This window comes from Bubalus bubalis, chromosome 20 (assembly GCF_019923935.1).
Source record: "Bubalus bubalis isolate 160015118507 breed Murrah chromosome 20, NDDB_SH_1, whole genome shotgun sequence".
Lineage (NCBI taxonomy): Eukaryota > Metazoa > Chordata > Mammalia > Artiodactyla > Bovidae > Bubalus > Bubalus bubalis.
In genome coordinates, this window is record NC_059176.1 from 40,719,340 (window position 1) to 40,732,376 (window position 13,037).

At 42.4% G+C, this 13,037-nt stretch overlaps 1 protein-coding gene across 5 annotated transcripts in view; it reads left to right on the forward strand.

The window, feature by feature from the left end:
* The window catches only part of LOC102397911 (neuronal acetylcholine receptor subunit alpha-7), a 149,794-nt gene that overhangs the window by 109,779 nt on the left and 26,978 nt on the right, over positions 1-13,037 (forward strand). For all 5 annotated transcript variants that reach the window (XM_044932783.2, XM_044932785.2, XM_044932786.2 and 2 more), the window contains exon 5: positions 11,702-11,781. In XM_044932783.2, the coding sequence (XP_044788718.1) occupies positions 11,702-11,781 (80 nt within the window). The remainder of the gene's footprint in view (positions 1-11,701; positions 11,782-13,037) is intronic.

The window sequence follows — 13,037 nt, forward strand, 5'->3', positions numbered from 1 at the left end:
GTAATTTTATTTTTAATTCCTTAAATAATTTCATTAATTATTTTGTACCTACCAGTGCTTTCCGTTTTCCCTTTTTGTGAATATGCTTTATTTCTGTAATTAGAAAAGAGCAATAAATGTTCATTTTAAAGGGATAAAAAGCATAAGAATAACTATCAGAAGCATAAGAATATTTTTTTAATTTCCAGACAGATGAGAAGCTAGTAGGGAAAGAATAAAGAGAATATGAGAAGCCTAAAGAAACAAGGGAAGTGCAATCAAAGAGAAAGAAATAAAGAGGGCAAAATTTAAGAGTAAGAATAAAACCAAGCATTTTAAGAGACAAGAGAGAGGATTAGGCAGTTAGTTAAAAAGACAGAGATTCCCCAACTATCTGTCTATCAACTATCTATCAGAGGCTTCTTAGGTGGCAGTATTGGTAAAGAACCTGCCTACCAAAGAAAGAGACATAACACACTTGGGTTCAACCCCTGGGTCTGAAAGATCTGCTATGGTAAATGGCAATCCACTCCAGTATTCTTGCCTGGAAAATCCCATGAACAGAGGAGCCTGGAAGGCTACGTCAATGAGGTCACAAAGAGTCAGAGACAGCTGAAGCAACTTAGCCACCACACATCTATCTATGTATGTCTGTATCTATCTATATATATATTTAAAAATCCAGTTATACATTATTTGGATGGAAATAAAGTGTAAGTACACAAGAGGCAAAAAAAAAAAAAAAAAAAAAAAAGGAAAAGATGTATTTGATTAACAGGAACAAGATGGAATTAAATGACTATGTTTACAACAGGAAAACACATACACACTCATATGCATGCACACTTGCTATAAGAAAAGAGGTACTATTAAGGTTAAAGTTCAAGTAATGAAATTTCTAAAAATATATAACAAATTTCACATGTATACACCTAATAAAATTACTTTGATACAAATGAAAAATTGGTAGATAAATCCATAATTATGATAGAAGATTTTAGTGTACTTTTTTAGTACTTGATAGTTGAAGAAGGGAAAAAAGTGTGTATCAATAGAATTCCACAGTTAACAAGCCTCATCTAATGTAGAGAAATGGATATAGATAGACACAGATAGAGATATGTCCTCAATCTACTGAAAATATATATCTAGAGAACCAAATAACCCAAATGTGAATAAAAAAAAAACTTCAGTGGGTGTGAATGTGTGAGAGCATGTGTATGTATATGTAAGGAGAAATCCATAGCCTTAAATGCTTACATTAGACAGTTCAGTTCAGTCACTCGGTCTTGTCCAACTCCTTGTGATCCCATAGACTGTAGCACACCAGGCATCACTGTCCCATCACCAACTCCCGGAGCTTGCTCAAACTCATGTCCATAGAGTCGGTGTTGCCATCCAACCATCTTATACTCTATCGTCCCCCTCTCCTCCTGCATTCAAGCGTCAGGGTCTTTTCTAATGAGTGTGATCTTTGTATCAGGTGGCCAAAATTGGAGCTTCAGCTTTAGCATCAGTCCTTCCAATAAATTCAGGACTGATTTCCTTTAGGATTAACTGGTCTGACTGCTTTGCAGTCCAAGGAGCTTTCAAGAGTCTTCTCGAACACCACAGTCCAAAAGCATCAATTCTTGGGTACTCAGCTTTCTTTATGGGCCAACTCTCACATCCATACATAACTACTGGAAAAACCATAGCTTTGACTGGATGGACCTTTGTCAGCGAAGTAATGTCTCTGCTTTTTAATATGCTGTCTAGGTTGGTCATAGCTTTTCTTCCAAGGAGCAAGCGTCTTTTAATTTCATGGCTGCAGTTACCATCTGCAGTGATTTTGGAGCCCAAGAAAATAAAGTCTGTCGCTGTTTCCATTGTTTCCCCATTTGCCATGAAGTGATAGGACCGGATGCCACAATCTACATTGTTTGAATGTTGAGTTTTAAGCCAGCTTTTTCACTCTCTGCTTTCACTTTCATCAAGAGGCTGTTTAATTCCTCTTCATTTTCTGCCATAAGGGTGGTGTCATCTGCATATCTGAAGTTATTGTTATTTCCCCCAGCAGTCTTGATTCTAGCTTGTGCTTCATCCAGTCCGGCATTTCACATAATCTACTCTGCATGTAAGTTAAATAAGCAAGGTGACAATATGCAGCCTGATGTACTCCTTTCCCAAGTTGGAACCAATCCATTGTTCCATGTCCGGTTCTAACTGTTGCTTCTTGACCTACATACAGGTTTCTCAGGAGGCAGGTAAGACAGTCTGGTATTCCCATCTCTTTAAGAATTTCCCACAGTTAGTTGTGATCCACAAGGTTTTAAAAGCAAAATTTGAATTAATTATTAATACCAATCACAAGAACTTAGAAAAATATTACATAAATAAACAAAAATAAAGAAAAGAGTACAGACTTATTAAATGAGAAAAATAAGATAGAAATCAAGAAGGAATAAATAGTTTTAAAAAGAACCAATAAAATGAACATGCCTCAGGGAATAATTATCAAGAAAGTAAAGAAGATACAAATAAATGTTTATTAGATATAAAAGAAGTCTATATCCATAGATGGCATTTTTAAAATAGAATATTATGGACAACTTTATGGTGATAAATTTGGAAATTTAGCCAGGATTTATTTTTTCTAGAAAAATATAAGCTGATTCTAGAGAAAATAGAAAAAATAGTTAACATAATTGAATCTATTTATTTCTTTAAAATATACTTTAGTTTTACATCCCCAGCATAATTGAGAAGGTTCACAGATTTCCCATATACCCCTCCCTTCACACATGCAATGCCTACCCCATTATGAACACTTCCACCAGAGTGGTGTATTAAGAAGCAGAGACGTCACTTTTCTGACAAAGGTCCATCTAGTCAAATCTGTGGGTTTTTCCAGTAGTCATGTATGGATGTGAGAGGTAGACCATAAAGAAGGCTGAGCACCAAAGAATTTATGCTATCAAACTGTGTTGCTGGAGAAGACTCGTAACAGCCCCTGGGACAGCAAGGAGATCCAACCACTCAGTCCTACAGGAAATCAGCCCTGAATGTTCGTTGGAAGAACTGATGCTGAAGCTGAAACTCCAATATTTTGGCCACCTGATGCAAAGAACTGGCTCATCAGAAAAGACCCTGATTCTGGGAAAGATTGAGGGCAAGAGAAGAAGCGAGCAACAGGATGAGATGGTTGAATGACATCACTGACTCAATGAGCATGAGTTTGGGCAAATCCAAGAGATACTGAAAGACAGGGAAGCCTGGTGTGCTGCAGTCCATGGGATTGCAAAGAGTCAGGCATGACTTAGTGACTGAACAACAATGTTTATTTGTTGCAGTTGATGAGCCAACACTGACAAATAATTATCACCCTGTGGGGAGAGAGCAAATTAGCCAAGATGGCATGTTCAGGCTCTCTGGCCCCACATCTTGTAAATAATGACTGTGTATCAGCTGAGCTCATTTAAACCAGTGCACATGCCCATCACAAGCAGGTACTTGCTTGGTCACGAGCTACTTTGTGCTGTAGGGATATGTGAACTCCACCTGGAAAGTGGCAGCATTACTGCTGCGTCATGGCTGTCCGTTGGGTCAGCCACAAGAGGATAGAATATAGCGTGTCTACTGCCATGGCTGCTGTGTCAACTAGGAGAGAATACTGTTACGGCTGCTGTGTCAGCCAGAAGAGAGGTGATGTTGTATTAGGTTATGCTATGGCTGTTGCCAGAAGAGAATAAATGTGTCTGCATTTCCTACAGATCCTCAAGTCTTCTTCCAGCCTCTTAGCTTGTGCCTCACCCACCCTGGGTTCAGCGAACAATGTGGACAGTGTGAACAGGATCAGCAATATACACCCAAAGTACATGGTTTACCCTGGGGCTCACTCTTTATGTTGTACATTGTATGGGTGTGGACAAAGGTATAATGACATGTATCCAGCATTATAGTAGCATACAGAATAGTTTCACTGCCTTAAAAATCTTCTGTGCTTTTTCCTATTCATCCCTTTCTACCTCCAACTCCTGGAAGCCATTTAACTTTACTGTCTTCATAGTTTTGGCTGGTCTAGAATAAAGATCCGGAGAAGGCAATGGCAACCCACTCCAGTACTCTTGCCTGGAAAATCCCATGGACAGTGGAGCCTGGTAGGCTGCAGTCCATGAGGTCGCTAAGAGTCGGACACGACTGAGCGACTTCACCTTCACTTTTCACTTTCATGCATTGAAGAAGGAAATGGCAACCCAGGAGAATCCCAGGGACGGGGGAGCCCGATGGGCTGTCATCTATGGGGTCACACAGAGTCGGACACGACTGAAGCAACTTAGCAGCAAGCAGGCAGAATAAAGATCACTTAAAAATATCTTAATAATGGTATGAATTTAAATAATAAAAAAGTAAAAGAACAAAACATTGAGAATTAGAAAGGAATATGTTTCAGTGATAAAGAATTCACCTGCAATGCAGGAGACACAAGTTCAATTCCTGGGTTGGGAAGATCCCCTGGAGAAGGGAATGGCAACCCACTCCAGTATTCTTGCCTGGGAAATCCCATGGACAGAAGAGTCTGGTGGGCTACAGTCCATGGGGTCGCGGAGAGTCAGACAAGACTTAGCGACTAAACAACAACAAACTAGATTATCATCATTCAGACTCTATGACTTTTTTACATGAAGAACTCTTAGAGACTGTCTAGACAAAATATTTTGGATACAAGTATGAAAATATGAATGTATATCTTTACTCTTGCAACATTTAGAAAATGTAATTAAATCTTATTTCTAATATCTGCAGGTATTAAAAAATGTCAACTGAAAAAATCTAAGACCAAAGTAAATGATGAGTTATATATTTATTTCTGGGAAAACTCAATACCATAAAGATGTCAAAATCTCCCAAACTAGTCTGTAAATTTTATGTGATTCCAACTGAAGGCTCCACTCAGTCTTCTTGGAATTGGACATGAATAAAGGGCCAAGGGATAGGTAAGATAATTTTTAAACAAAGGACAAAGTTGGAGGACTTAGCCTGCCAAATACCAATGTTTCCATACTGTTGTAGTGATTAAAATGATGTTGTCCTGGATCAGAAATAGTCCTTTGTTAATCAAGAAACAAAATTGGGAACCCAGAAACTTGACATATTCCGTGGTAACATTTATCCCATATTTATAACACTGTTATTTGTTGTTCAGTTGCTCAGTTGTGTCCGGCTCTTTGCGACCCCATGGACTGCAGCACGCCAGGCTTCCCCATCCTTCACCATCTCCTGAAGCTTGCTCAAACTCATGTCCATTGAGTTGGTGATGCCATCCAACCATCTAGTCCTCTGTCATCCCCTTGTCCTCCTACTTTCAATCTTTCCCAGCATCAGGGTCTTTTCCATTGAGTCGACTCTTTACATCAGACGGCCAAAGTATTGGAGCTTCAGTTTCAGCATCAGCCCTTCCAATGAATATTCAGGGTTGATTTCTTTTAGGGTTGACTGGTTTGATCTCCTTGCAGTCCAACAGGCTCTCAAGAGTCTTCTCCAGCACCACAGTTCAAAAGCATCAATTCTTCAGTAGTCAGCCTTCTTTATGGTCCAACTCTCACATCCATACGTGACTACTGGAAAAACCATAGCTTTGACTATATGGACGACCTTTGTCCACAAAGTAGTATCTCTGCTTTTTAATATGTTATCTAGGTTTGTCATAGCTTTTCTTCCAAGGAGCAAGCATCCATTATTATGTTATATCATTTTTAACACTGTTGTAACATTGTTATAATCTATGCAGTGTTACATCTGATTGTTATCATTACATCCATGTTATATACCATGTAACAGTAAATTGGTGATTAAAGAAAAGATATTGATAAATTCTTCTGGAAGCCTCCTGCTAATGCCTAGATCTCTGCCTCCTATGATCTCTGAAAGGTAGAAACAACCATGAAATTTCAGTTCTGCTCAAGACTTTTTGGTCACCATCTATGACAAGTCACATTGCTATAATTTGAATCTGTCCTAACACTTTAGAATAAAATATAAAGCAAAATAAAAATACCCAGATAAAGGACTTAACTAGTCATTTTTGAAACAAAATTGATCTTTTCTCTACAGATACTTTTCCTCTGAAATCTAGGCATCAGTGGTATCTTAACATGTAATTGGCAGCTTTATTTTTTATTAAGAGATTTAAGATAAATGACACCTTCCATTTACAGTTGGTTGAGATAGATGGATTTCCTCTTTTTTCTTTACATACTTTTTTCTTACAATATTTTAAACTTTATTATTTTATTGAGATATAATTAAGGTATATATAAAATACTGTATGTTTACCATGTACAGTGTGTTGATTTGATACAGGTGTATGTGCCATGTGCTAAGTCACTTCAGTTGTGTCTGGCGCTTTGTGACCCTATGGACTGTAGCCTGCCAGACTTCTCTGTCCAGGCTAGAATACTGGAGTAGGTTGCCAGATCCTCCTCCAGGGGATCTTCTCCACCCAGGCATCAAACCTGCGCCACCTGCAGCGCTTGCAGCTTCTGCATTGCAGGCCGGTTCTTTACCGCTGAGTCACTAGGGAATCCCTGATTCACATTTATATTGCAATGTAATTGCCACTGTAGCGTTACTGACATCTCGATCCTCATCATGTAATCATGATTTCTTTTTTGTGTTAGGAAAATTAAGATCATTTTTGTCTTTTCTGCTCTCCCTCTTTCTGTCTTTTGAGGACCATGTGACCTCAGGGGAAACAGTTCTGATGGTGCCCGAGACCCTATTCATGACAGTCCTCACCTCAGGAGCCCGCAGTGTGCTCTTGGCAGCAGTGTATTGGCCCTGGGTTTTTTGCTCAGAGGTGGGGATCGGGGCTGCCAGGTGAGATAAGCAGAGACCGCACTGAGCTGGGATTGGAGGGCTCTGCTTCCAGTGTCGGAGAAGGCAATGGCAACCCACTCCAGTACTCTTGCCTGGAAAATCCCATGGACGGAGGAGCCTGGTGGGCTGCAGTCCATGGGGTCGCTAAGAGTCGGACACAACTGAGCGACTTCACTTTCACTTTTCACTTTCATGCATTGGAGAAGGAAATGGCAACCCACTCCAGTGTTCTTGCTTGGAGAATCCCAGGGACAGGGGAGCCTGGTGGGCTGCTGTCTATGGGGTCGCACAGAGTCGGACACGACTGAAGCGACTTAGCAGCAGCAGCAGCTTCCAGTGCCAGGAGCACTTCCCAGGGCCGGATCTAGCACTGTGTTACACCCTGGGGATGAGGAGGAGGGAGCAATCTTAGCCCAGACCCCCAGGGTTCACTTGTGCCCCCTGGGCTCTGCCTGCCTGTGCTGCTGGACATCTGGAAGCAGAGTTTGAAATCCTCCTGTAAGGATGGGCCCTTGGGTCCTGCAGGCACAGCCACTGGTGGTTTGCTCTCAAGCCCCTCTAGTACTTGCCTTGCTGCCTGGGGCAGCATCTCACTCACCCCTGCTCCAACCACACCTTACCTTCGTGAAGCCTCCCTTGGTCCAGTCTATCTCCAGGCGTGTGACCAGACTGCCCTTTCTGCTGGCAACACCCTCACCTTTCCACTTTTGAGCCTTCTGTGCATCTTTAGAGCCCTTCCAGGAGTCCTCTGATGATGTAGGACCCGCACCTTGAATATTGGGCTTAAATAACCCTCCCTCTCCATGAGCACCTCTCGGTGGGGGTGCCCAGCTCATCTATCCATCACTTGCTGGACGGGGACCATGGCAGCCAGAGAGAAGAGCTTTTGAGGGGAGTGAAGAGCCATGTGCCAGGGTTGTCAAAAGCTCTGAGGGTGCACCCTGTTTTCCAGTAGTCAAGAAAAAAATATAAATGTTTGACCAGTTCCTAAAACTTGAATACAGAAGGTTTCATATGCACACCAGCACAGAGAAAGAAAATGAGTTATATGGGCCCACCCAGCCTCCAGGGTGACCAGAGTCTGCTGCCTACAAAGGCTGGGGTGCCATGTGTCCTGGGCATTCCTGGTGGTGTCGCCTGTCAGGTCCTTGACATAGTTTTGGTTACTCGTATTTCGCAGGGACTTTTCATCCCCTTCCTGTTTTCAGACTCAGATTTTAGCACAGGACCCCTTTTCAAACAAAGTTTATCTCCAGCCCTAATGGTGAAAACAGATAAAGTGGTATTAGCACATAATTATTACCAGAATTACTTTTATATCATTTACATATAAAATCAATTTGCCTGTGGGAAAGAACCTAAAACTTCCACACTGAGTATTAAGATTTGAATTTTGATGATGATGCCAGTGGTACAGTTCCGTTTATCTCAGTATTCTATATTGGTTGAACCATATTCAGAAATCACTGAGTCACAAAGGTAAGCTGTTGCTAATGGTAACAGATTTTTATCTTTTTTACCTACTTGCCTTGTGATCTCTAGAGTCTCTTCAGTTAAATTGATTCAAATCCGTGAAGAAGGAGCTGTGTGTATGTTTTCCATCCAAAATTAATCACTAACAGTTGCCCACAGTCTTTATTATTACTATAAAAATTAGACAAGATGACACCCAAGCTTAAAATAAGCAAAGCTCTGCCAGCATCACACTGTGCTTTCTGCCTTTGTTGCTACAGAGGTGGGGAGAGATGTCAAGGCAGATGCAGGTTCTATGCTGGAATTGTAGGATCCAATGTGAATTGTTTTAATAGAGTAATACTGCAAACCTGAAATCTTACTGGATGACTCATTTCCAAGAGTTCCAAATACATGCAGTATTCATGGCAACAGGAGTTGTAAGCTAAACTTTCCCCAGTAAAGTAGTCAAACGGGCCATGTTAATGAATACATTGAGTGTCTGAAGAGTTAAGATTTTGAAAACAATTGTTTGAGTGTGTTTGGATTTTTATTTGTATTTTGAAACACAAGGAAAAGAAACTTGGAATCAAACACTTATAGAAACCTGAAGCACCTCCACAGAATCTTGGAGTTCCAGAGACCCTAATTTAAAAAGCAGGGTAAAATCCAGGGTGAGTTTGTGAAGGCCCACGTGCTCAGCTATTTGGCACCCAGTCACTGTTGGTGTCTCATTAGGACACCTGGGTACAGGCTGCTGTCAAGCAAAGAATATTTACATCTTGAGCCTTCCTCTTCCTCACTCCCTGAATGTGTGTACAAGTGAGGGAGTAGATGTGACCTTCATCTAGGAGGATTATTATTTTATCATAGCTTAGTCTTCCTCCTTCCTTTCAGCAGCATCACATTTTTTATCTTCAAACCAAAGCTAGCTTGTACAGTTTTTCCTGAAGTTTCTGGTGCTGTTTTTTAATTAAAGGTTTTTTAAAACAATGAGTCCATCATCAAATCTGTGGTGTTTTCCATCTTGTTGTTTCTTCTGTTCATTACTCTGAATACACTTTACTCTCTTCAAAGACCCCTCATATCTTGCTGTAATTTGGACCTCCAACCCTTTTACTACACCCTCTACACAGTTCATCCTGAAAATCCCTTTTCTGGATCTTTAAGTTTAGTCTGAAAGTTTGTTTCTTCTTCTTTAGTGTTCACTCTCCTTTTTCTGGAGCTGATGATCAAGTCCATGGCCAAGAAAATATACATAAGAAACACCTGAATGTTCTTGAAAACACCGTGTTTTTTTTTTTTTGTCTTCATACTTTAGGGGTTTCCTTCAGCTCTAAAATTTCTCCATGTGATTTCTCTCCCTCCCACTCCCCTGATGTTTCCTCCACTTCTGTTGAGTGAATTTCCTCAGCCTTTACTTTGAGACCCTCATCCCTTCTGTCTTCTATTTCATCTCAGTGATTCTTACCAGCCAAACCTCCCACCCATTTTTAAATATGTATTTCATAGATCATATTTAACTTCCATATTGCCCTCTGTTTTTCTAAATGCAATATCCATTTGAATTTTTATGAGGGTATTACTTTTTTATTTTTTGAAAGGATTTTATTTTTTATTTTCTTTTCAATAAAAGATTTTCATTTATTTTTGAATGAAAGGATTTTTCATTCCTTTCATTGTCAGTTTCTTCTTGGGTCTTTCTTATCTCTATCCTTGACTGTGTCTCTCACAATGAAGCCTGGCCTCAGACATCTCGTGATGGTGACTTTCCCCTTTAGAGAATGCTGGAGACAGAAAAGACTGCAGAGGCTCTGGAGACATGGGCAGCCCATAGCAGAGGTCCTCCAGTTGCTAAAAGGAGGGGAATTTAACTCATGGTGCTGGTACCATGACTGGCTGCCTACATTTTCTTAAGGCCATTTAGTTTTTATTCATACATAGGGCAGGATGCGAAGAGTTGACTCATTGCAAAAGACTCTGTTGCTGGGAGGGATTGGGAGCGGGAGGAAAAGGGGACGACAGAGCATGAGATGGCTGGATGGCATCACCGACTCAAGGGACGTGAGTTTGAGTGAACTCCGGGAGTTGTTGATGGACAGGGAGGCCTGGCGTGCTGCAATTCATGGGGTCACGAAGAGTTGGACATGACTGAGCGACTGAACTGAGCTGAACTGAGAGCAGTATTTTAAGGATATGTTTTAATCAGGTATGGTAAGATGCAGACACAGAAATGATGAAGGAAGGAAGTTTATTAGATACTCACAGTTCCCTAGAAACAGGAGGCTTGCTCGCCACACAGGGCCACACAGGGAAGCACCAGGGTCAATCAGAAGGCAGAGGGCTTGGGGAGAAGACGTGCTTAAAAGCCTTTATTGTGGTTTTCACAGGGAAGCGGTGAGGCAAGGTAAGCATGGCTAGAACTTGGAATGCTTTCAGCAGGCTCTGATGCATATGGCTTGTTGCTATTTGTCTGGTGTCTACCCCTGCGGTGATTAGGGTGGGTGGATGGTGGCCAGGAGATAAGAACTCCATAAAGGAGCTAGTTGGGGTGTGGGCTCTGGATTAGTTGGTTTTCATTTGATTGAGTTGTTTGCTATCTCCAGGAATTGGCTAATCTGGGGCAGTGGGGTGATGGGGACAGTCCGTCCAGGGTCAGCAAAGCCCCAGATGTCAAAGTGTCAGAACACAGAAAGTGAAAGACCTGGATGTTAAGGGCTTTTTGTCTTAATTATTTTTTCCTTCCTGTTTTGTGTGCCTTCTTTTAACCAGGTTGGTCACTGCCGTCTGGAGGAGGTTCTGAGCATGGTTAGGGGTGCGGCTGGGGTGCATTTATCTTAACTTGAACCTGATTCTGTTCTCTCCACCTGTCATCACCAGTCCTGGAGCCTGGTACCCCTAAAGGCTGCCCAGCTCCCCTGGGTACCTGCAGCCTCAATCACTCAAGATGGATTTATCAAGCATCATCTGAGTTTCGGACCCATTCATGGGGCTGAAACTAAAGCCTTGAATACAGTGGGTCCAAATCCCACTCTTCTGGGCTGATAGAGAGGCACTTTGCTCCCCCACCTCCCTACACTCTTGTCTCCTGTAGATAGATTGAAATGTCTCATCTGTAATGACCTCCTAAGTTGTCTTCAGGTTTCGTGTTTGCTAAGAGCTTTGTTTTACATGCATGTGGAAAAAATCAGCATCCCTGTGAAATGGAGGAGGGCATTGGCCCCATCCCCCTGTCCTCTGGGAAGACCTTCCAGGTCAGCCCCACATGGGGCTCTCACACTGCTGCTAGCTGCCCCACCTGAAAGCAACAGCCTTTCTCAGAGCTTCTCAGACCACGGAAACAACCACCCCAAGGGCATGGGGAACCCACTGCCTGGCCGGCTTGGTTCATGGATCCTTCTCTTGTTTCTAGTGCTGATGAACGGTTTGATGCTACGTTCCACACCAATGTGTTAGTGAATTCTTCTGGGCACTGCCAGTACCTCCCTCCAGGTAAGTACCACTCCCTTTGTTCCCTGCATTTAGACAGTGTGAGGGAGGTTGGGGTGCCCTATGGTGCCCCCAGGGGCAGCAGCTAGCTCTGTGCTCTGGGCATCCTTAGCTATCACACATGCCTGCTGCTCTTGCCTTCTTCTCCTCCACGCCCCTGTATATTCCCTGAATGTGGCAATGCTGTCTTCCTGGGTTTTTGTTTTTTTTTTTTTTTTTGGTCTTGGGATCATGGCTCAAGCTGTCTTTGCCAGCACATGCCCTCTGTCCTTGTTGTCTGTCTTGTGTTGTCTAAATTTCTTCCACAACTGAAACGAGTCTCCTTTGTTAGGTCATTCCCATCCTTCTTACAATCTGCAAGCCAATCCCTTGGCCATTTCTTCCCTCACAACCCCAATTTTCCTTCCCACTGCACTGGATACCCGGGCAGGTGCTGCCCTCCAGGTGTTGACCTTGCTGGGCTGGCTTCTTGAGCGTGCACAGTAAAGCCCAGTGCATCTTGCTGGTGAGATCTGATGGTTTCTCACATCTTAGAGGTGAGATCTGATGGTTTCTTCCTGAAAGCGTGTCTCTTCTCAGGCAGCTGATGGATAACTGCTTCCTTGGATTGAATCTCCTCTCACCAGCCCATCATTCCTATCAGTTCGCAGGGCCCTGGGCCACTCATGAGTAGCCATGTGGTGGGAGACTTGGGCTTCATGGCCTTGAGATACTAACAGATTTTTTAAAAACCTTCTGGATGGTTTTTCACATGTTCTTTCCCAGAGTTATTTCCCCTACTGCAACTGTTTGTTTAACTTCCTGCTCCCAGGCAGCCTGCAGCCACCTCCCACCTCACTACCAGCCCACATACCACACACACATACTGCATAACACACACACACACCCCCCACATGAATACACATTACCCACCATACACATACATACACACACCACATCACACAAATAGACACATTACACAAAAGTATACCACACACTACACACTCTACATATTGCACATATACACACACACTCACACACACACACACATATACACACACACAGTGCTCACAGTAGAGCTGGCTTTGCCTACTGGGTGGTGGTTTTTGTGCTCTTCCGGGTTAACAGAGGATAAGCACCCCAAAGGAAGGAGCTGTGTTTATTCCTATTAGAACCACCACTCATCAACCAGGGGCCTGGCTCACGTGGAGGTAAACAAATGTGTGAGGGACTGAACCAGTCATAAGCAGACACCATCCACTGTTGTCTGCGGAGATGGA